This window comes from Spermophilus citellus, assembly GCF_964194105.1.
Source record: "Spermophilus citellus genome assembly, chromosome: 11".
In the NCBI taxonomy this organism is placed as follows: Eukaryota; Metazoa; Chordata; class Mammalia; order Rodentia; family Sciuridae; genus Spermophilus; species Spermophilus citellus.
Genome location: NC_138192.1, coordinates 123,289,689 through 123,313,141, shown reverse-complemented (window position 1 = coordinate 123,313,141; position 23,453 = coordinate 123,289,689). Strand labels below are relative to the sequence as shown.

Here is a 23,453-nt window from a genome sequence, read left to right as displayed (position 1 = left end):
ACAAAGTGTCACCGTACTTTTCCACCATGACTCCACTATATATGGTGTCCGACAAGCTAGCGTGTAGAACTCAAGGACACCCAACTCCAAGTAGATGACATCTAATAAGTGGGGGTGACAGCCATGTATGAAAAGCAGTGCAAAGCTGAATGCTTATACCCTGAGGCATGGAGGGTGGTGGTGAGGCGGTCTGGAAATTAAGAGTCATAAAAATTAATGTTCTGTTTTAAAATTCCTCCCCTGCAATTGGGTTTGAAGGGGGAAGCTTGCTACTATGGTGAGTGAGCTCAGGCGGGAGGAAATTAGTCCTTGGTACAGCTAGTCCACACTGGCCATGGAAAAATATAGCATTACCCACGTAATTCTGGTCTGAGGGTAACTGACCTGTGACACCAGGTCACACTGTTTAATCAAGTACTAACCCATGAGACAGCCATTTCAAAGGCAATAGGAATCAGAAGAGAAGCCATCACTAAAGGTAGAAAAACTTAGAAGGCTGGTTAATTTTTATTTTCAATTTATGACCAGTTACTACAGTTTATAGTTTTAGTAAGAAAAGGACCTACAGATTTTTTAAAAGCCAGGCTTAGATCTTAAGGAAGGAAAGTAATGCTGTAGGAAAATTGTTCAGACCAGTTTCTTTACACATTTCAAAATCATCAGGAAAAACAAACAGAAAATCCCAAATATTCGTTTTATTCTCGATGGTGAAATTTTCAGAAATCCAATTGATTCTTACTTTCAATGCTGTCATTACATAGTATTCTTCTACCTAACATATTCTGATGTGGAATATGGAAGATTATTAGTCCTAGCAAGATAAAGAGTAAAATCCACCCTCGGAATCCTTGTTTTCTTTCTTTTCACAGGCTGCTATGTGTTACATCCATATCGCTGCCCTCATCGCAGAGTACCTGAAAAGGAAGGGTAAGATGGCCACGGGAAGGGGGGAGTCCACACACATTGAAACCTAGCTAAAAATTAATTTATTAATTTTGCATTATATGAATCTCACTTATGTTTTATTAACAGTCACTTTCACAGATGTTTCTTATTATGATGCACTCGAAATTTTTAACTATTGTTCCACTAGTTTATCTATTTTATGTACAGCAAGGCTAACTGAATGGTCAGCTTCTTTGTCCAAAATGAGACTATTTCATTGATTAATGGTTTGTAGTTTCATAACCTTGGATTAACAAAAACATGGTCTAACTTCATCTTGCACTACCATAGGTTACTGGAAAATGGAAAAGATTTGCACATCATCCCTGCTCCCAGAGGATACCCACCCCTGCGATAGTAATCCATTACTAACAACTCCAGGTGGAGGAAGTGAGTGATCTAACTGTGCTTATTCACCCCCATGCAGAGGAAATCAAGCTGCTGCCTAAATTTTATTTCATTGAAAACATTTTAGATGTATTCCCAAAGCAAAAACTATCTCAGACCTGCAGAATTTACTCTGCAAAAACGTTAAGTTAGTAATGTTCAGAAATCCTATTCACAATTTAGGAAGTTAGATTTCTAGAAAAAAAAATTCTCAGCAAACAGAACTGAGTGTTAGCCAACATTCAGGATTGTGAGCTATAGTCATATTTGGGTACCAATCTGCATTTGGGTCGGCCATTGGAATTTTATTTAGAAATTGATGAATTAATATGTGAGAAGAATCTATTTTAATTTGTAAATGTGATAAATACTTTATTTCAACTAAGAGACACATCAACGAGATATGTACATATACTATATATGGAGGATTTTATAATCAGCATGTTCCAGTTCATTTTTAAAAGCATAAACTTTAAAAATTTATAACACATGATTTGCAGCATGGATTTCCTTTAATTAAAGATATTCCATCATTAATATCTGATAAAATATAACAAAAATTAAAGTTACTGGGGTTTTTTTAAAGAATAGTTAACACATGTAATCTATATCCTCTCGGAAAAGTTTGTTTAAACCCAAAATTTATGAACTAAAATCTACTTGATAACACTATCTTAACTTGCAATTTTGAGTGGAAAAACTCAGTGTATGGACACCGGAAATATATTTGTAAACATTAATATCAAAATACCTAAACATGTAAATGAACTTTAGTTGCAGTATTTCAGAAATCTACTTCATCCCATTTAAATATGTGTATATTTTCTGAAAGTTCACAGTAGATTTTGCATAGAAGACAGAATGAAACAATAAGATAACTTCTTTACAGTCCTTGGAGAAGACAGTTGGCATCATAGCTCAATTTCACCCTGAAATCCAGGCATCTTCTTGCTTACTTCCATGTTTTCTATTTAGCCTCACTTTATATGCAAATCATTAAAAATAGCATCTTTTTATTTAACATGGACTTCCTGCCCATCTATTTATATCATGATCAGATACCATATAGTTCCAGAAAAACTGCTTCAAATTATAACTAAAAATGAATTGAAGAAAACTGATAAAACCAAGTATCGGTTTGAGAAGTTGTGGAAATTTATGTGCCCAAAAGCTGTATGCATTTTTAATTTTACAACATTTTAAAATGCTCAGCTTTAGACCTGTGGTGATATTAAAATATAATATACCCACTGGGGAAAAAAAGGATATATTTATTAGTAAACTTCAGGGAAAGGGATCACTTGAGATGCATGAGCATATATTCATATCCACCAGGTTTCTGAAACTCACAGACTTGTATTTGAAGTTTCTAATGTGCTTTTATGTTGTGATGTTTCTGAGTCAGCAGAATAAACTGTGCCCTCCCTGCAATATGCACATGGTAAAGACTTGGTGAAGACAGGCAACTGAGGAAAGCGCAGCTGCCTCAGATGCATTAAATGATCATGGTCCTGTGAGAATTGTGTTGTGGTGTTTCCTTCTACCATCAATTCTCTTGTATTTTAATACATGTACAATCATTCTAAAAAGTAGGAAAGTCTAATTTTTAAAACCAAGGTTTGGATTGCTATGCTCCTGCTGCTGCTGATGATGATGATGATTTCTAGCATGTTTGGGGAATGAATTTAGTTACATGTTAAAGTGGTAACAGTGGAATCATTCCCCAGAATGTGACCTGGAGCTTGGAAAGCGCTTGCTCCATAGAAGGCTGTGTGCTAAGCAACATCCTGGCGATGTCTCCATTCATCATCAGTAACATCTATGACTCGGGTGCCTTTATCACTTCCTATTCATGGATGAGAAAACCAAGAGAAACAGTGCTTGCAGTTTAGCTTGCCATGGAACCAACGTTCAAAGGCTGTTCTGTCATTGCAGCCTGTGACCCTCACCAATCACATTCCCCATCATTCACACCTGATTTCTCCTCTGGGAACATTTCTCATTATCATCTAGATATCACATATACCTGTAGAGTCTTTTAATCTTATTTAGCACTTTTTAAAAAGTTAGTGGCCAGGATAGTAGGAAGATGTAGAAGGTTTCTGGATAATACAAAAGTGAAACCTAGTGAGTCTTGAGCATTGTCTTTACAATTCACAGAATACACCAGATGTTTTCTCAAATATTGTGTTTTTAATCCTTTCAACACCATTTGAAATAGATTTGATGTCTCCAGTTGAACAAAAGATGGAACAGGCTCAGAGAGGTTAATGAACCAGAGCATTGCAACTACATGTACTTACAAATTCTATGCTCTCTTCAAAACTCCATGCTAGCTCTTTACACACAATGCCACCAGAAAATGATACAAAAATTATAAAGGGGAAGCGCTGGTTGACTGGCAGGCAGTATTTATCAAAAGTCACAATATAACCATCTCGTTGATTATGTGAATTGAATAATACTACCACGTTTAACATCCTAAACAAAGTCATTGTCTTTCCCAAATAATATTTGATTCAAATAATAATGTTTTGTGTGTTTCTCCCAAGGCATGTTCTCTATGGGATGGCCAGCTTTCCTGAGCATTACACCAAATATTAAAGAAGAAGGAGCAATGAAAGAAGATTCAGGAATGCAAGATACTCCATACAATGAGGTTAGACTATCATGATTAATGCATAATAATTAAATAAAAAGATGCTCTGAATTGTAATGTTAAGCAAGTAGAGGAAAAAGAGCTTATTCAGAAGTCAGATAATTTTACGGTATATTATTACTTCATTAAACAAAATGAAATTAGGCTAACGTAAGCCAGGATTAATAGATATCAGATTCCATTGATTATGCATAATTTTCAATGAAAATTTAAGCTAAGCCTTACTTATTTCTCTAGGATAAACATGATCAGCTCTTCTGTAAGTCATGCAATCTGTAGTCTTTTGGTAAAGGTAGGAAGGGATGCTAAAAATTTTATGAGCTTGTGAAGGCTTTTTTTATGCACTAAAAAGATTATTTACAAATGCAGTTCATCAAAAGCCTCACTGGTTTCTTCAGAAAAACCTCCAGACATGAAAATTGTGGGTTACTTTTCATTAACAAATGAAATTACTAGGAATTACTTTATGTGATAACTAAAATAGAGTTTTCCCTATCAAGTAATAAAATGTTCCATAAGCTAATTTTTTTTTAATCTTACTATTATATGGGTGAGAAGAAAGGGTACAAAATGTAAATTCAGGGGGGATGGGTTGGGATTAAATTTTACATATGGTTCTATATTGATTTAGTATATATTGCAAATAAATAGTAAATGCAATTGCATATTTTATGTTAAGCATTTCAAATAATGCTTACAAATCTTTTCTTAAGACATGTTGGAAACATTCCAACAATATTATGCATTTGTTTTAGAGCTTATGTAATTTGATTTAGTTGGACGTTTATTAATTAATAACCATTGCTCTCATGAGACATTGAGTTAAGGACTGGGAAACAAAGATAAATAAGGCACAATTCCTGCTCTTGAAGAATTTAGAATCTTGCTGATAGCATCCTTCAGGATGGGGAGTGGCCAGTTGGAAACAAATGATAAATGTAGACATCTTACCTGGTTGCAAGGAAAAAGAGAACAACTTTTGACATGAAAGTGGTCAGAACACAGATGAATGGGACATAAATAAAAGTTCTGGATATTTTCACGTTGAATATTGACAATTGGAGAACTACTGCAGGGGTTTGGCCATGAAGTAACAGTAATGTGATCTAAGTCAGCGACGGTGACAATGGACAGAACTAGAAAACACAAAGGCATTTCATAGATTAAAATTAGCACATCTGATGCACAAGTTAGGTGGTCACAGTGAGAGAAGGGAAGACTCTGAGACGACTGTGATGTCTTGCTGGGTTGCAACTGCCAATATTGAACAACCATCAGGAATCCCACTACTAAAAAAAACTTGATAATGCAGCCATTTTGAAACCAAGAGTCAGGGATGAGCCACAACCTTAATCATGGAAAATCTCATCCTGACTGGGGTATTGCAGAATATCCTGGTGGAGCAGCTGTACATGTGTGTGGAGTTTCTTTGGAAGTCGGAGCGATATGAACTCATTGCTGACGTCAACAAGCCCATCATTGCTGTTTTCGAAAAGCAGCGAGACTTCAAGGTACGCATTTTAGAAGCTAGTTAAAATATCCTACTTCAAGTTGGCAGATTCCTTACCGTTTTCAAAAGTAAGAATCCCCTCTTTTTATGTCAGCCTCATCTTCAGGAAACCCTTTGATTTATGGTTTCAGAAATTGTCCGATCTCTACTATGACATCCACCGGTCATACCTAAAGGTGGCAGAGGTGGTGAACTCAGAGAAGCGGCTGTTTGGTCGCTACTATCGTGTGGCATTTTATGGACAGGTAAGTTCACTAGAGGTGACATGGTCTCTGAATTCTGTTGAATAGTGGGATGTCATTTTTATATGACATCTGACTATATGTGCAGTGCGTTGGGGGTGTGGGGTGCTGAGTGTACCTGAGTGTTTCTCCAGATGGGAGCCTCTACCTGCTTACCCATAGACATGGACTAAATTGGGGAACAAACGAGCAGAGAAATCCATAAGATTTAATAACAGCTGAGCTAAAAATAGTGATTTCTAACTTCTTGGAAATAAAGGATGTTGACTTGTCCAGCATTCTCTTCCTTCCAGTTCACCCCAGAATATCTAACTATAGGTTTATGTGGATTAAAGTGAAATCAAATTGAACATGATTGAACAAATGACATTCATGGCATTCTAGGAAATAAAAGGCTCCCTAGGGTCTCTACCCTACCAAACCTTCAACTTCACAACCATGTGAATTCTTCTCTCCTGCTTTCATGTTACCAGTGTTTCAAAGCAGGACATCCTATGGCTCCTTTGTTCTGTGTTGGAGGTCAGCGTAATTTGAAGATTGTCTTTTCTCAATTTATTGCATAAGTAATGACACAATTGAAAATATTAGCTAGCCATAGCATTGGCCTAAAGCGAATGTATTATATATTAATCATAAATACCTGTCTCCTCATGGCAGTGCTTTCGGTAGGATAAACCCAGGCACCATGCTGCTTATTTTCAGGAAGGACCATGACATTCTTCTATTTCAGCAGAAGTATTTCACTGTGCTGTCCGGGGACACACATGCCATTCTTTGGTTCTCACAATGGCAGTGACTATCAGACCTCTCACTTTCTTCCCACCACACCTGCCATGGGAAGTGCCTCTGCCCATATGTCTTGTTCTCTTCAGAATCTTTTAAGGCCACAGCTGGAGTTAAATCCAGCCTGGTCATTCTAAATCGTTGCCCATGGAAGTCTTCTGAAAAGTGTCTGTTTTCCTCACCACCAAACTAACATCTGAGTTAATGAAAATGGATTGTCCCTACCTGGTGAAAAGTATCAATGAGTGGCCACTTAATCATCTCACCAGCTTCATCTCACCTGGATGCTCTCCTTTCTCAGCAGCATCAGGACTGTGGAGATGTAGGGACCTAGTGGTTGAGAACATGGTCCACAGGAAATAGCAAAATTCAGATAGTTGGGGGAAGCCTATGGAAAGACATGTGAACTATCCGCAGTGCAATTATCTTTTGGAGGAGAGAGAAGAAGCATGAGACTCTTAGGGAGAGCAGAGAAAACAGTACCTAGGAAGCCATGAAGAAAATATGCAATGTGTGGCCTTGGCAAATCATGAGCAAGAAAAATGGTGGAAAGCCCAATGAGGATGTGGGAGTTGAGGAATTGAAGGGGAAAGATAGGGTTTCAAAGGAGATGGCCACAGGCTAACTGAGCAGTGCAGAAGTGACATGCAGAACGTGTGTTTGGCTAACTAAAACACAACTACTGTCTTTCTGTGACCTTGGCAATGAAAGAGCAGTGAACCACCACTGCTACCCTGGTTGTGACAACCATATTGCTACCTGCTGGCTTCTCCAACCACTGTCCAAGACATGGGCTGTTGAACAGGTAGAAAAAATCATGCTGCCTTCCAATTAGTTTTTAATGCAGATGTTTACTCTTTTCTTCTTTTGGTCTTGATTGTTCCAGGCTGTGGTAAGTTCACCTCCTCTCTCTCCACATTTGCATGCTCTAATAATCCTCACACTTCCCTCTGTCTGGTTTTACTGAAACTTAACTTTTTTGTGCAAATTCATATTTGGTGCAAAGGGTGAGATAATCCTGCTCCCATTCATTTTGGAGTCATCCCAAATTTCTTTAACTAAATTGTGTTTATTCTGGTTACCTGAATTACAAAAATGTATACTTTTATTATTTATATATATATCCTCTAATTCCACAAAGGTAGAGATTGTGTTCTGAAAGCATTACACACACACACACACACACACACACACACAAATGTGAACTACATATTATAAGCTGTCATAGAGTTGACTTAGTATTGGAGGTTGCCTGCTTATTTCAGACCACCATGAATTACAGCTAATTAAGATGAAGGTGGTTGGAATTTCAGAAGTTGAAGTGGTGGCTAATGATGGGCACCTTCCTAAAGTCCTGAAGGCAACTTTGCCCTTTTCCAAAGGGAATCTTGGAGAAATGGGGCTCTTTCAGTGGCAAGATCTGAGCATTTTCATTGGTATCGTTTCCAACAGAGAAATAGAACAAGGAAATAAATCTTTACCTAATATGTAAAGTCTCCAGAGATGCAGAAAAAAGTGAGGTTAGCAATTTGAAAAACAAACAAAGGCAGAAATCTCCTTCCAGTTCCTAGAGATCTCTAGGAGAATTTGTATGATTTTGAGCCACATGAAGTCACCTATTTTGAACCATTTTCCATCTACAAAAATAGCAGCTTCTACGGTTTTCCATGGTATTGTCCATTGAGCTGAAAAGATTCTTTCACTATCCACACATTGTTCCCATTCAGCTCACATGTCCAGCACATACTTTTTTGTAATTCTTTAAATTCCTTCCTACCTCCACACCATATGGGTATTTTCCACCTTCATTTATAAATTGGGGGCCATGAGTCCTTAACTCACCTACTAAAAAGATACTTGAAAATCCCTGTAATAGAGTGGGCCATGGGGAAGGACTGGGAAAGCTACTTTCAAATGACCTAACTTTGTTCTTTTTTCAGATTCCTTAGTAAAGCATGCTGGTTGTTCGCCTGACTTCTTTTCTAAATGCTGTCAGTAATCTCAATTGTCTTTTAGAAAAAAAATTCCATTCCAAGCTTAAAAGGCACAATGTTTTGTCAAATGTGCAGACGTGAGAACATGCCTAACATGCCTAAGCATGGCCCTCCAAGCTGAAACCCCAGCCCTTGAAACAAGGAGAACTAGTGAGGTGGTCCTGAAAAGCAGAACCTAGAGCCTCCATCTGCACTGTGCAAAGGGCTTTCAAATGCCCATCCCAAGACACGAAATGGCCAGAGGGAACTCTGGTATTCAACAAGAGCAGGAAGCTCACAGCCCTCCACTCTTGATAAATACACACAAAATAGATGTGAACATCTTCTGAAACATGTGCAGAATAGAGGTTCTGAAGGTCTGAGATGAAACCTCGACTACTTGATTAGCATAATTGCTATGGTCTGAAATAATTTCTTATCCGTAATAGTGTTCTATGTCCCCGTAAAACCCACCTTGTAACATCTACATGGATGTGCGTCTTACAATAACATTTAAAAAATTATGGGAATATACTCTGCAATAGGCTCTTCACCTCCAAAAGACCTTTGAGGATGTATTGTCATGTCCCATCTGGACTGGTGCTTTCCTTTTATCATATTGGCTGTGGTATTTAATATTAATCGTGTCTGCAATGAGCCAGACGTTAGGAAACAAGTTGAAAACTGTTCTACCACAGCAGAGATTTTCAAAAATGCAAGTCTTGCATAGCATGAAATCTCTAACCCAGCACCTGGCATCATTGGCTATGGAAATTTTACACACAGCAGCCTACATAATGTATCCCCCCAAGTTCCATGAAGTGCTCATTTCCAGAATAATGAAACAGCAGTAGTGATCAAACACCAACATCAGTGGAATCCTTAGGTCCTGGTGTTTAGCACAAAAGCAAGCAAGTAGATGCCTTTTGCATAACTTAAAAGATCAGATGCCCCTGGAATTAATGAACTGGAAGACCTGGGGGAATTTTATTCTATGCACCAAAGAATTTAAATTCCATGATTCTCAATCATGCTTACTTGAGTGTAGATGCATCTCAGAATCTTAATAGAAAAAAACTTAGGGAAGGCACATGTATAGTGTGAAAACCCCCGTCTCCACTTAGGAGGTGATCCCCCCTTCCAACTCCTCACCTGTATGAAGATCAATGATCTAGACACACATGTATGCATATGTAAAACATACATATATACACACACACATAGAGCCAGACATCATATTTAAGTTCGTATGTATATGGAATCCTTTCTCTGCATTCTTGTAGCTCCTCTTCTGGAAGAATTTAGCCTATTATTCCCATTTTCTGACCTATCTCTTGTACACTAGATTCATCTTGGAATGCATGCTTTTAATGGTAAATTTTGGATCTGACAATTATAATAGCAGGGGCACATCCCAGTGATGATCCAGGGGCATTGCAAGATTCTGAAGTACCTACAAAAACATCTGAGTCAATGATTTTACCTGTCAGTTTGTTGAAGTATATTTTTATCCTGATGCATTGCCTTGAAGTTTCATTATCCACGCATGTTGATGCTACTGACTCAAGGTCCTTCTTTAACTCAAACATGCTCTTTCCCAACCACAACAAATTAAGGCGCTTAATGCAATGTAAAATGACATTTAAAAAAAATCAAACTAACGATGGAAATGCAAAGACCACATTTCCTGGTGCCTCGTAGGCAGTCGATTCATAACCTTGGGGCCAAAGCAAATGGGAATCTGCCTCTGGTCTGTCATCACCTGTAACCCATTTATAAATCATTTATTCTATAGACAGGGCAAAAGTTGAAACCTTCCTTCAGATGGTGCCCTGTAGCTCAGTAGACTCTGCCTTAATCATTTCCCTGGTGAAAGTAAATATACATTCCAAACATTTATATGGCTGCCATTTGTCTGGCTCCAAAAGCACTTTACCGAAACTGTGGTAGACAGCAAGTTAAATTCTTTATTCTGCTATTCCTACTCCTTCTTACCCATTTTGTAAAACAGTCTAAAAGATTTACATTCCTGTGCTTTTCAGGAAAAGTTATAATCACTGCTTCTTTCTGATCAGTCACTTACCAAAATATTGAAATAGGAGTATCAATAGACTTTTTGTAATAAAGGAAATTGTAGTTCTGATGCAAGAAAAGCTGAAGGTACGGATTTTAAGCACCAGACGCTGAGTTAAGCTGTTTCTCTGCATCCAAGTCAGAACTTAAATTGCTTCATGGATTTGGAATTGTTTCTTCATTGCAGTCATTGTTGTAGCCAACACTCATCAAAGGTCTACTGGGCACCAGGCACCGTACTTAGTAGGACTTCCCAACAAAATGTAGAGTCTGCACTTTTTCCATCCTACAGACTAAGGATTAGGGGTAAAAGAAAGTCACAGGTCATGACCAAGGCCACCAAGGTCATGATAACAGCAATAAATACCTACTTCCTGCCACTCATTTTCTGCTAACTCCAGATTCAGAAATTTGTCAAGGGAAAAATTCACAGTGAAAATGTCTCTGTGTACTAGTTTCATGCTGAGGTGAAAGAATCTTTTTCTAAAACTTGGAGGCATTTTCCTCTTTGAAATTGAAGTTGTAAATGCTGTTTTTGCTGTGGCCCTGCAGGGATGCTGGTTGATGGCCTCAGAAGTCTTATTTCTCTGATGTGTCAGTCTGTCAATTTTAGCCACTAACTTCTGACCTGGAATCAGACAAAAGTCCTCAAAGAGAGCAGTGGAAAAACATAGCAGGCAGGAAGCCAGATAGGGATGGGGTCAGGCCCCACCGCCCTGCAAAGCCCAGATGAATGGTAGGGAGCTGCTGCTCTTCATGATTTCAGAACCATCAACCACCTTCTAGCACTTAGGATCGGGTACTCATAATCTGATGTTTATGCAGTAAACACCTCTTTACTAAAAACAGTGAGGTCTTTTACAGTTACCTCTGGAGCAAATATGCCTTTTGAGATTTACATCCTCTAAGAACAGTTTCATTCATCTCCTCCAAAAATACAGAGTGACCCTCCCTCCTTTGAAATGCCAGGAAGTATGCTAAACACTAGGCATGCATTTGTTGAACAAGACACATTTGCTGAAAGCCCAAAGTCAATTAGGAAGATGGACAAGGCCACAGATAATTACCTGCTTGACAAGAACAGTGCTGAGGAGGGGACCCCATGCCTTGACTTCTGCAAATGACAGCAACAGCCCAGCCTCTTAGGATAGAAAGTATCCTTTTAATTTTTATCACATTTACATATGTGAAAATACAGGTGTACAGCACCATATGAAGTTAATAATGCAAATTCTATAATTACTCTCAGATTGCCTCACATCAGCCATGAAAAAAATAATACAGCATTAGGAGGTTTTGTCCACGTTTATTTTACATAAAATGAATACTTTTAGTCAAAAATGATTTTTTAAACATAGCTGTGTTTCTTTTTGAGCCCCAGTATCGTTAGCCAACCTCAAAAGCTGTTTCTTTGCAGGGAGACTCTGTAGTCAGAAGAAACCAGATAATGTGGTTTCTTCGCTGTGAGCTTCATGACATATTTTGAGGCCACATGTATTCCACAGGAAAAATGTTTCTATCTCTTCAAAGAAGAGGAATTATAAATATTTCCTCACTTAGTTATCTGCAGATAGTGGAATCTTCCTTCACCCCTGCTTCAAACCAAACCAAATAATAGAAGCTAACCCCTATTTGATGACTTGGTTGCTATTATTAATCTTATAAGGTCACGACTTTTAAGAGGGGAAAAATTATATTGGAAAAGTAGATCGAATAATTGAATTACATATAAGCTAAATTGCATCAGGTCCCTGAAGTCATATAGGCAGCTATAAAGTTACTTTTTAGATAGCAGTAATTGGGAGCATACCACATGTAATTCTTCTGCAACAATAAAAAGTGTCATGATTTTTCAACTAAGACAATGTGGGATGGATTTCAACGAATCCAGATGCCTTTTCATGCAGCACAGTGTTACTGTGCTAGTTTCAAAGACTTGTAGAAGACCTTATTAAAAACCATACCCAGTACTCTGAATAATGCCCCCAATTTTTGTGTTCTACCCCAGGCTGCCACAAGAGGGCATTCTTCCCCCAAAATATATGCAGGCAGATATTAACATTGACTACAAAAAAAGAAAATATATTTAATGAGGCTCTTTGACCTGGCTAGGAAATATTTATATTAATGTCTGTTTATAATATATTTTATATTCTTTATTTTTTTTTCTAATTTTGAATTTCAAATGGCTTGGATGGCAGCCAAAAGACTGGATTTTTTTTTCAATAAATGGACATTTGTTTTGTTTGTGATTGGCAACTGGAATTTTCTGATAAAATCAATGGTTCGTTGTATATCTTCCATAGGGTTTTTTTGAAGAAGAAGAGGGTAAAGAGTATATTTACAAAGAGCCTAAGCTGACGGGTCTCTCTGAGATTTCCCAAAGACTACTCAAACTCTATGCAGACAAATTCGGAGCAGATAACGTGAAGATAATCCAAGATTCCAATAAGGTAGGAAAAATCAATATTTATGCAAGTTCTAAGACTCAACGTAGATTTTTTATTGTCATTTGTTTTTTAAAAAACTATATTGTTTTAATTTTCCGTCTGACTCTGCAAAGTAAAGTACCAAAATTATGTTGGGTATTTTGCTTGTTGATTGGCTGATGGTCATCTTCTATATAGCCAACTAAGTCCTCTACTTCTCTCATGGGTTATTTTGTTCAAATAGCAATTTCAGTGTTAAAGTGATTGCACCCAAAGGTGGGACTAGAGGAAAAAATAGGTTGAAAATATTGATTCCATCAAGGAGGTCTTCCTACGTCATTCCAATTTTGAAAATTGTCCCCTGGGTTAGGACCAGACTTACTATTACATTGTATTAGCCTGTGAGAATCTACTCAACCTCTTGGCTCCAAAAAGCAAATGATTACATCCTCTCATTAGATGACCAGAATTCTCTTGTATATTCTCATTCATTTAGCCAAACTCTAGTAAGCACCTACTGTACCCCAGGGCCAAACTAGGAGCTATTGTATGCAGAGCATATTCCTCCCAGACCTCCCCATCCACGTGGGGCCAAGAGGAAAAAGACTTGTGTGAACAGTCACTAGAATGCCATGAGGTGCCCCCAGTGAGACATGGCCCAGTAGCCAGGGAAAGCTCAGGGCAGGGGACTCTGAACAACTCACTTTTGCCTGGGCATTGCTACCCAGAGGAGGCGATCGTTGAATAGCAGGTAAGTAGTGTTTCCGAGAAGCAATGTGCATTCTGGGAAGCCCAGCACAAGCAATGAAATGAAGGAAGGAAAAGGGAATATGTGTTTAGAGAATGGCAAGGCTTTAAAAACAGATTGGGTAAAGGAGTGCAGCAGGGAGGTTTCTTGTCTTTTTAGCAGGTAAGCTGATTGACCTATTACATGATTGCAATGGTGTAGAGCTCTATTGAGACATGAAAGAGATTGATGATGATGATGATGATGATGATGATGATGATGTCGTCTCTGCTGGCATTTGTAGGGGTTTAGGCACAAGATCGCTTTTCTGGGCAGAAATTGTTTCAAATGTGCTCATTATTCCTCTTGGCTTGAACGGTACAACCTTACCTATTCAGGCAGATGGAGGATTGCAGTAGTGACACTCCTGAGTGAAAGCATCAAGAGAGCTTTGGTAGGATGGAGAAAAATGCCACTGTGGTGTGAGAGGGATTTGGGTCTTCATTCCACCAAGCCATACTTATCCACTGGTGATCATAGATAGAGTAGCTGGCCACTCTGAACCTCCACTTAAAAGTATTAAAATCCATAAAATGGTCACACTTCTTCCCACCTTACAGTGTAATTATTAGTAGCATTACAAAAAAAAAAAAAAAGTTCATGAGGTTCCTCAAATCTCTGGAACTGGATAGGGAGTGGATGGGTGGACCCATGGAGAAAATTGGAAGTTTTAAAATTCTTCAAGATATCATTAGAAAAGAGGCTGAGAAGCATCGTTTCCAGCCTCAAAGGAGAGCCAAAGCAATTTCCCAGATTGTCTTGGGACCTCCAAATTGTCCTCCTTACTATTTGTCAAGCCCATTCACCAAAGCAAAGTTAGAAAGGACATGGAATAAAATGTCCTCTTGCAGTAAGAGAAGGTAAGAGACATGAAAAATACAAAAAGTTGCAGTTGTCTCATAGGTTAATCAGCTAATCCCCTAAGTAGACAAAGGACCTCCCTCCACATTACCCCCTGTCTAGGTGTATGGCTAAGTCACAGAGGAACAAAGAGATGCATCTCCGCTTCCAAAAGATTTGCACACAAAGGTGCATGGAGGTTCATCACAGAAGAGAAATAAATAAAGGATTAAATAATATGGCTCAGCAGGCAGCTAAGTGGTAAAGAGTCTCAGTCCTTAAACTGGCTCCAGTCCTGCTGCTTCCACAGCTGGTTGCTGAACCACTGTTGGCCAGTTCCTTTGTGGTCTCACCAGCTCTGAAATGATAATTGGCCATTTTCCTCCAAGGGAAGAGGGACAGCCTCCTCAGGATGCCAGCCCAGAGAAAAGAGCTTCTGGGCTTTCTTTCAAACACACCTTGCGACTCACCTCCTTTTATTTGCCCCTAATGTGTTAACACAGGTAAACCCCAAGGATTTGGACCCCAAATACGCCTACATCCAGGTGACTTATGTCACCCCGTTCTTTGAAGAAAAGGAAATAGAGGACAGGAAGACAGACTTTGAAATGCACCACAACATCAACCGCTTTGTCTTCGAGACGCCCTTTACCCTGTCGGGCAAGAAGCACGGCGGAGTGGCAGAGCAGTGCAAGCGGAGGACGGTGCTAACAAGTAGGTACCGCGGCCTGAGCCACCGCCTCGCGCAGGCGCACTCCGCCAGGGAGCTGCATCCCTCTCTAGGCGATGAGTGGAAATCAAGAGTCATTTCAGCCTGCAGATAAACACCCAGAGTGTGGAGACTTGGAGATACTTGCCAGGAAGACCCGATTCCCCCTTTATCTTTCGTTAGGAGAAAGAGGCTGGAGAAGGGGGCCAGAGGAGAATTGTCACTAGAGTTACTTTGCACTTAGTCATGGTTCCCTGCAGAATTTGCAGTCGCGAAGGTCAGTGGCGTCAGGGACAATGGGAAAGCACGAGTCACTAAACTTTCCTCTCACCTCTCCCTGAATCTATACCCAGCCGCTTCAGGGTTAGCGGCTCTCATCCTTGTGCCGTTTAGGGCAAGATTTTAAACCACTGTGGGAATCAGAGTCTTCCTCTAAAACGAAAGCAGGCGTTGATCTGCAGCCCCCTCCCAGCGCTATCTAGATCTATTCTGTCTTTCATTTATTCAGCTGACACTTAATGAGTTCCTGCTAGGTGTTGGGCTCTGTTTCCTGGCAATTAGGATACACAGAATATTGCCCTAAAGATGCTCACAGTCAGGTAGGAGAAAGAACCAAGTAAAGCAAGAATTTCAGATCAACACCACATGAAATAGAGATGGAAGAGCTAGGAGGAGCTCCTGAAGGCAACTGAGAGGGAAGGTGAGCAAAGGCAGTTTGAAGGGAGATCTCCCAGCCACCTTGGCAGACTTGTGGTCCTGGACTGTACAGTAGACAGGTTACTAGCACCAGTGTCCAAACTACAAGATGCATTCACTTTTATGAAACTTGTCCAGGGATTTTGTAATTTAAATAATAATAATAATAACTAGAACTCTATATACTCTGCAGTATTAATTTGAACTTTCTTTATTGTGGGCTAGTGTAGATCTTCTTTGAAGTTGCGTTGAAAGCCATAATCTTTTTAGTGTTTAACTATTCTAAAGATCTTACCCATCCCTAAGATTGCATTCACGTTAATTGGTGAGGGGAGAAGACCATGCCTGGTGGGGCGGCTGGGACAAAAGGTAAGAGGTATGAGAGATGCTGGCATCTAGAAGAAAAACAGACACACGCAGAAACAAACAGATGGAATGTGCTGTGAAATAACACAAGATCTTCTAAACCCCCCGGGGAATCCTGGTCTTCCCACTAACCCTTAAATCCCTCTGTGTGGTTTTTGTGCAGCGAGTCATTTGTTCCCCTATGTGAAGAAGAGGATCCAGGTCATCAGCCAGTCGAGCACAGAACTGAATCCTATTGAAGTAGCGATTGATGAGATGTCCAGGAAGGTCTCTGAGCTTAATCAGCTTTGCACGATGGATGAGGTGGACATGATCAGACTACAGCTCAAACTGCAAGGAAGTGTCAGTGTGAAGGTTAGTAAGCATTGCCCAGAGCTGAGATGCACACAGCCAGTGAAACTTGGTATAAAACACCTGAAAATTGTTTTTACAAAGGATATAAGAAATATTTTTGCTATTTGTGATACAATATTTTTTCATCTGAGTCTTTAGAATGATGTCTAGCTGTAAATGCACATCGATGGTGCCAAACACCTGTAGTTACACTTTTAAGTTGAACTGAAATAACATTTCTCTTTCAACCCTCCCATCCCATCTTCTCTCGATAAACTTTGTTCTGTATCTGCATTCTAATGAATGAATCAACTAATGAATAAGCACGGCACTCTTCTACATATCTGTTATTAAGAGCCTTATAAAATTGTTCCAAAACAAATCCAGAAATAGAATGCTTACTAGTTCATAAAATGTGCAGCAGTGTTTATGTGACTGTCAGGGTTGTGACAGGAAGCAGATGGAAAGCTCACAGTGGTTGATTAAGGGAAAAAGAATAAACAAACTATTTGCAAAAGCAAGCGTGAGCAGCATTGAAGAAACCAGCAAGGGCTGGTGCATGGTCTAGGAACACTCAGAATGTTACCACCCCAAACCCAGAGAAACAGGGGGAAACAGTGAGCCCCTGATGACGGACAGGTGTGGCTCTGCTAGAGGACTGCAAAAAACCCAATGCTCGATCCCAACTGGGCTTCTACTAGGGTGAGGAGAGTGAAGCACAAAATGTAATCATTAATCAAGATCTTAATACAGTGTTTTTAAAAAATCAAAATGCTAAAATCCATAACAAATAAAATATTGATTTTTCAAATAAAGGTCGGCAGGTACCAGTGCCCTGCTGAGCTGTACTGGAGCCTGAAGCAAAGGAAAAAAATGTGTGATGCTGCTGATTCTCACACTGAGTGCACTGTCCTTGCTCTGCCCCACTTGTCTGGTCCCCCACTGGTTAACTCAGAAAGAAAGGCAGCCAGAAGGCAAGGGATCCATTGTCCTGCTGCAGAGGAGATGGCTTCCCTAGGCTCCTGGCTGAGTAGAGGAAGAGAGGATGGACCTGGAGAAGAACAGAAAAACGTGTGGTGCTGACTTCTGCATGTCTACTAATGGCCAATGCCCAGTGGTCATAGCATCTGAAGTCTGCTCAGTAGTCGTGTCCTTGGTGTACCTGGATCCTTTCGAAGCCCCATTACCAGATAGTATGCCCTGAGGAAAATGAAGCCCTCCACTAGTGTGGACTTGCTACCCTGTGTCAGCACTGATAGAATGGTGAACACACTGGCCCTGGGTATTCATCCAGCAGCTCGGACAGATGCCTCCTTGGACCATGATCTAAGATACTGTCAAGTGGAACACAGGGAAAGAGGGGTTTTCAGAACAGGGCACCCACCACAATCACTGTGGAATGGCTTTCCGTACTAGCTGGGTGCTTAATAGAAAAAAAAATTAGCTCATCGAACATTTGATATTAAAAATATCAAATTTAAGTATAGTGAATGTATTTAAGTTAATAGAAGTAATTGGTTTTCAAAGCTATTAGGAAAAGCAGATCAGACATTGAAGATAGGGCAAAATGTGAAAGAGCTGGCAAGTAATGGAGTCAGAGAAAAGTGGTGGGAAAGGACAAAACTCTGACACACTCATTAGTGGCTTCGTGAGTGGTTAGATATAACAGGAATACAAATTAGTGTGTCACAAGGCAGGAAGAGAGAATCAGGGTGCCACGTGAGTGGCACACATAGTTGCCATTCCTTCCATGTGTGGAGAAGGTTCCATGGAGGAAGTGGGGTCAACCTCAGCCAATTCTCTTTTCCTAGGTCAATGCTGGGCCAATGGCCTATGCACGAGCTTTTCTTGAAGAAACTAATGCAAAGAAATACCCTGACAACCAAGTAAAACTTTTGAAGGAAATATTCAGGTAAGATTCTCCTTATTGGAATACTCTTCCTTGAACTCCTTCCGACAAGAGGCATGAATTCGCCCAACCATCCCTGTTCAAGGTGGCAGAGTCCACCAGCATCCCAACTCTGAACCCAAAGTTATTGAACTCAAGGTCACTTCCTATGGATAGTTTTTAATCTGCTTCATGCTCTTGCTAAAGACAATTTGCAGATGCATGTGGGCAGGCCCTTGATGTGAATGAGCGTCTCATCAAGGAGGACCAGCTGGAGTACCAAGAAGAACTGCGGTCCCATTATAAGGACATGTTGAGCGAACTCTCCGCCATCATGAATGAGCAGGTGAGTGTTCCCTGTTGAATGGGCACTGTGAGCAGATAGAAAGTTGTACCCATTGCCAGGGCTGGAGAGATTATCTTTTCTTTTTCTGAAGTCACTGTACTTTCCATCACCATCATGCTCTCTTCACCATGCACAGTAGCATTTGGCTTAAAGCAGAGATTAGATTAGAGAAAAATCTGTAGGAAAAGAATGTGAGAACCCAGATGCTTTCCAGTTTTTAAAGATGATTATCCAATCCACATGAACTGTTGGTTTTTTATAATAAGTGGGTCTGATGCGACATTGAGGACCTTTGTGGCCAATTCCCATTAGAACTTGGTGCCACTCTCTGCCACCCCTGGTTGGGGACCTCACAAGAGCCAGAATGTGGTCTGGAGTTCCACACTTCACCACTAGAGGTCTCTGCACCATGCCCAAAAAGAACCTCAGGACTAGCCATGGGCTTTTACTTCCAAGACTTCCTGCAGAGACTGGGTCTCAGGCACATGTGCACAATTGGATAAAACTCAACCCTCACCCCACAAGTAAGTTGTCCATGATTTCACACAAGTATGCAGCATGTTCTGTAAGAACGCACAAAGTGTGGCTATTCGATAATGTGGGGTGCAAAAAATCAAGTCGTTCAAAACCAAGCGCTGTTTCATTAGCTGGCTTCCAGCATCCAGCAGCCCTCACACTCTACCTGTATATTGCATTTTCTGTGCTCTTTGTAGAATACATGCATGACAGAACTTGACTAGTCTCATGATGATGATACCTCACACATAATAGTCACTCAGTTAATATTAGTGATCCTTCCTTTCCGTATGACCTAACATTATCAACACTACTTGCAAAAAAATGAAAAATATTCCATCTTTCATTCTAATTGCAATTACCTTATGTATTAGTTTTTCCTTTTTTTTCTATCTTCTCGTACTCACATCTTTAACTCTGTATATTAGCTGAAGAAAGAAATGTTTGATTGACTTAGGTAAAGAAGAATGAACTCTCTGGACAGGATTCCTAATGGAAGTAGAACTGGCATGGGCTTTGTGAGAGGTGATGGGAATTAAATTCTTGGCAGATGCCTTGAAAGCATGGGAGAAATTATAAATCTGGGAGAGAAACAAAAAGAACAAACAATGGCCGTAAAAGCTGGGAAAGATGAAGGAATGCTTGTCTCCAACTCTTGGTCTGGCTTTCAATCGGGCACAAACGCTCTTCTCTTTTCTCCTGGCAGCTCTGCCGAGGTCCGTGTTTATACAGCTTCTGTTCCTCTGTGTCTAGTGTTTCCCTCAGTACTGTGGGCAAAATTGGTATGTTTTTCTTTCCTTATGTCTCCTTCGTCCTTTGTGGCCTCTCCTATCACCTATCCTGGCCATGCATTTTCCCCAGTCAGCTTCAAAGTGGCTAGTGTTCTCTAAGGTTTTTATTTAATTAAAACAACTTCATTTCCATTTCAAGATAGGTCAGTGGGGGGTGGGGGGACGAATCCTGGTGATTTAAAACTAAGGTTTAAAAACCTTAGTTTTTAAACAGAAAATTCATACTCCATCAGCTTCTAGAATGTATTTCAGCCCACCTGTCTCCAAAACAAAGATGCACTGCACCCCAAATGCCAAAGCAAAAATCAAAGATCAGGTGGCCAGGTGATTAAGGGGAGAGAAAAATAGCTTCTTTTATAGGAACCTTTGCTAAAAGAAGGAAAATTTCCCTCTAGGCTTCCTAGAAACTGACACAAAGAACCTTATGGATTGCACAGGTCTTGCTGTTCAGTAAAAGAAATAGATCTGTCAGCAGGAAAGATAAACTTTCTCCTGGTCCTGTGTTTTGATGAGGCATTTAATAGGTGGTTATATATGGGAATGCCTGCATAGGCCTCTATGCTTGGGCACATATTCTGGAAACAGGTGTGTGTGTGTGTGTGTGTGTGTGTGTGTGTGTGTGTGTGTTTACAATGGAGAGAAAAATTCTACCATTTAAGTTTGAAAATTAGAAACAAATAGAATCAAGACATAGAAATACAGAAATGGAAATAGAAAAAAATAGAATAAGTTATGTAGTTCACTCCAAGAGTCTCCAGAAAAGCCTTGGCTAGAAGAATCTTCTGAAATCATCTAGTTAATTAAAGAACCTTCCATACAGGGAAAGAGATGGAGCAGAATAAAGAGGATGCTGGTGTGTAAAATGGAGAAGCTGAGATGGAGTCATTTGAATTGGTAGTGACAGGCAATAATTGCTTTTATAGGCAGCCAGAATTTCACAGTGTTTTATAAACAGCCAAAAAAAAATAATAATTCTTTTGGCTGAGACCAAAGTAATGCATATAAGTATGCAGATGAAATATAAATATAAGATGCTCATTTGGAGTGTGTTTCAACATTCAGTGAGAACGACAGCAGAGTAAAGTCAACTGCAGTAATGAGTATCAAATATAAAAAACAGAGAAAGAAACAGACCTGTTCTGTTCCAGGGCCACACATGCAGGAGATGAAAGCAGATTGCTGCGAGAGCCCTGGGTGCTCTTTGAACACATTATCAACCAAATTATGCATGCAGAGCTTGGTGGCACTAATCATGAGTAGAATTCATTGGCAGTGTGGGAAACTCAGATGCCAAGTGCTCTTTAGGGGACAGTAGCAGCAATTCTCTCCTGGAAGAGGGAGAAGCCGCAGGTCATGGCACAGGGTGGTAAGGTGGTAATGGGAAAATCATCATACCTAGAAATTCAAAAGATTCCTTAAGTCTGTTCTGTTCAAAGATACATTTTACAGATGCCTGGGGTTTCTGTGGCTGCTGTTATTATTGTGTTTACATATCATTATTTGAATAGGTCAGAGTCTAAGAAAGTACCATTGAGACCTATTAACATTATTTTCAAGTAAAATCAGGTCAAGGTTAATTTTTTTTCTTATATTTCCATTAATGCAAATATTTAAATGCGGTTTCCAATCTCCTCCCCACCTTTTTGGTAGATTTTGAAAAAGGAAAAAAAAAAGCTCTTAGATTAGAATAAAATTCTGAAATTACTCAGATGCATTTGTGTCATTCAGACATTTATTTATATCTGAGAATCAGAGAGTTGTGAATCTACTTTAAATATCAACATACTGACTATCTCGGAGGGGAAAAAAATCCTTCATAGCTCCTTTGATAATTCTTTTTTTTTCCTCCAAAATTTAGAGAGAGACCCATGGTTAATAAAAATCACTGTTCTGATTTTTAATTTTGTATCTCGGGACACAAATGCTAACCTCTCTATTATGGCTGTCTCGTGTTGCGTTGCTCCTGTCTGAAGATTACGGGCAGGGACGACCCGGCAAAGCGCGGAGTGGAGCGAACCTACACGCGTGTCATTAGCAAGGCCCCTCCGGCGCCACCCCTGGTGTTCATCTCGCAGGGTGCTGAAGCGTAAGGAGCCCCGACACGCCTCTCGCCTCTCGGAGGACTTTCAGAATCTGCAGCTCATCTCGGGGAAGAGAACAATAGATTTTAATTTATTTGAAGTTTTTACGGTGTTAATATTTTTGTTTACCTCGCTACCTTGAGAATTTTGCCAGCCTCTGAATTTGCACATTTGCTATAATTTGTTTTTTTCACTGAGTGGTGTCGATCAAGCCAAGCTGAATATTTGCCATAAAATTCCAATGAATGTGTAGCTAAAAAGCAGACTCTTGAGTTTGCTGTCAGTTACGTGTTCAATACGTGGTCCTAGTACACATATTTTAAAGGTCAAAGTGAATGTTTTTGTAACATTTAAGCATATTTCAGGTGTAAATAGAAGATTGTAAAATATATGGTTTTTACCAAATTTAAAAGAACATTTTTAGTTATTACTTATGACAGTACTAAAATTATATGAATACCATTTCAGATACCATTATATTAAACTATTTGTGTATGTGTAAAAAAGTGTTGATAAATACTAATCTTTAAAGTTTGTGGAGTTCTTTATTTGTAATATATGTGCTCTTAAAAGCAGTGGGATATGAAATTATAGAAGTATTTTGTTGTTGTTAATAGAAATAAAAAAAAAATGTTACTTTGCATTCGGTTTCCTCTTGATCGGCTGGTGAGTCACTGCTAAAGGGGTTAATAGATGTCTGTTGAATGGAATCCCATACACAGTACTTATGATATCTTGCCAGAAGTCAGAAAAGGACCTAAACCCAAGGAGACTTCCTCCAGAGATGAACTAAGTAAGTCAAGGGCTTCCAAACCTAGGAAAGTACTAAAATGATTTGAAGAAAACATAATGAATCAGAATCCTTAGGTAGCTGGGAGGTTGTGGTAGCTATTGGGATGATTCACGAATATTCCTTTTATACATCCTACGAATTTTCCATAGGACAGCACTTTGCTCCCTCTTTTGAAGTCAGTATGAGCATGGAACTTGCTTTAGCCAGTGAAATGTGAACCGTGTACCCTGTACCACTCTCGGGAGGAAGATTTGCAAGCCACTAAGTGGACCTGCCTGATCCCTCCCTTGATGAAGTTATCTTTGC

At 39.6% G+C, this 23,453-nt stretch overlaps 1 protein-coding gene across 11 annotated transcripts in view; it reads left to right on the top strand.

Moving 5' to 3' along the window:
• Positions 1-22,976, top strand: part of DOCK10 (dedicator of cytokinesis 10) — a 249,127-nt gene extending 226,151 nt beyond the window's left edge. For 8 of the 11 annotated variants that reach the window (XM_081261150.1, XM_081261149.1, XM_081261146.1 and 5 more), the window contains 11 exons: positions 870-927; positions 1,237-1,335; positions 3,885-3,991; positions 5,380-5,502; positions 5,633-5,746; positions 12,879-13,025; positions 15,132-15,342; positions 16,563-16,753; positions 18,544-18,644; positions 18,828-18,966; positions 22,247-22,976. In XM_081261150.1, coding sequence (XP_081117276.1) covers positions 870-927; positions 1,237-1,335; positions 3,885-3,991; positions 5,380-5,502; positions 5,633-5,746; positions 12,879-13,025; positions 15,132-15,342; positions 16,563-16,753; positions 18,544-18,644; positions 18,828-18,966; positions 22,247-22,363 — 1,407 coding nt within the window. In that variant the 3' untranslated portion in view covers positions 22,364-22,976. Of the gene's footprint in view, positions 1-869; positions 928-1,236; positions 1,336-3,884; positions 3,992-5,379; positions 5,503-5,632; positions 5,747-12,878; positions 13,026-15,131; positions 15,343-16,562; positions 16,754-18,543; positions 18,645-18,827; positions 18,967-20,188; positions 22,194-22,246 lie in introns of those variants that run through there. The other 3 variants (XM_081261145.1, XM_081261144.1, XM_081261152.1) reach the window with 3 other exon arrangements.
• Positions 22,977-23,453: the final 477 nt, after the last annotated feature.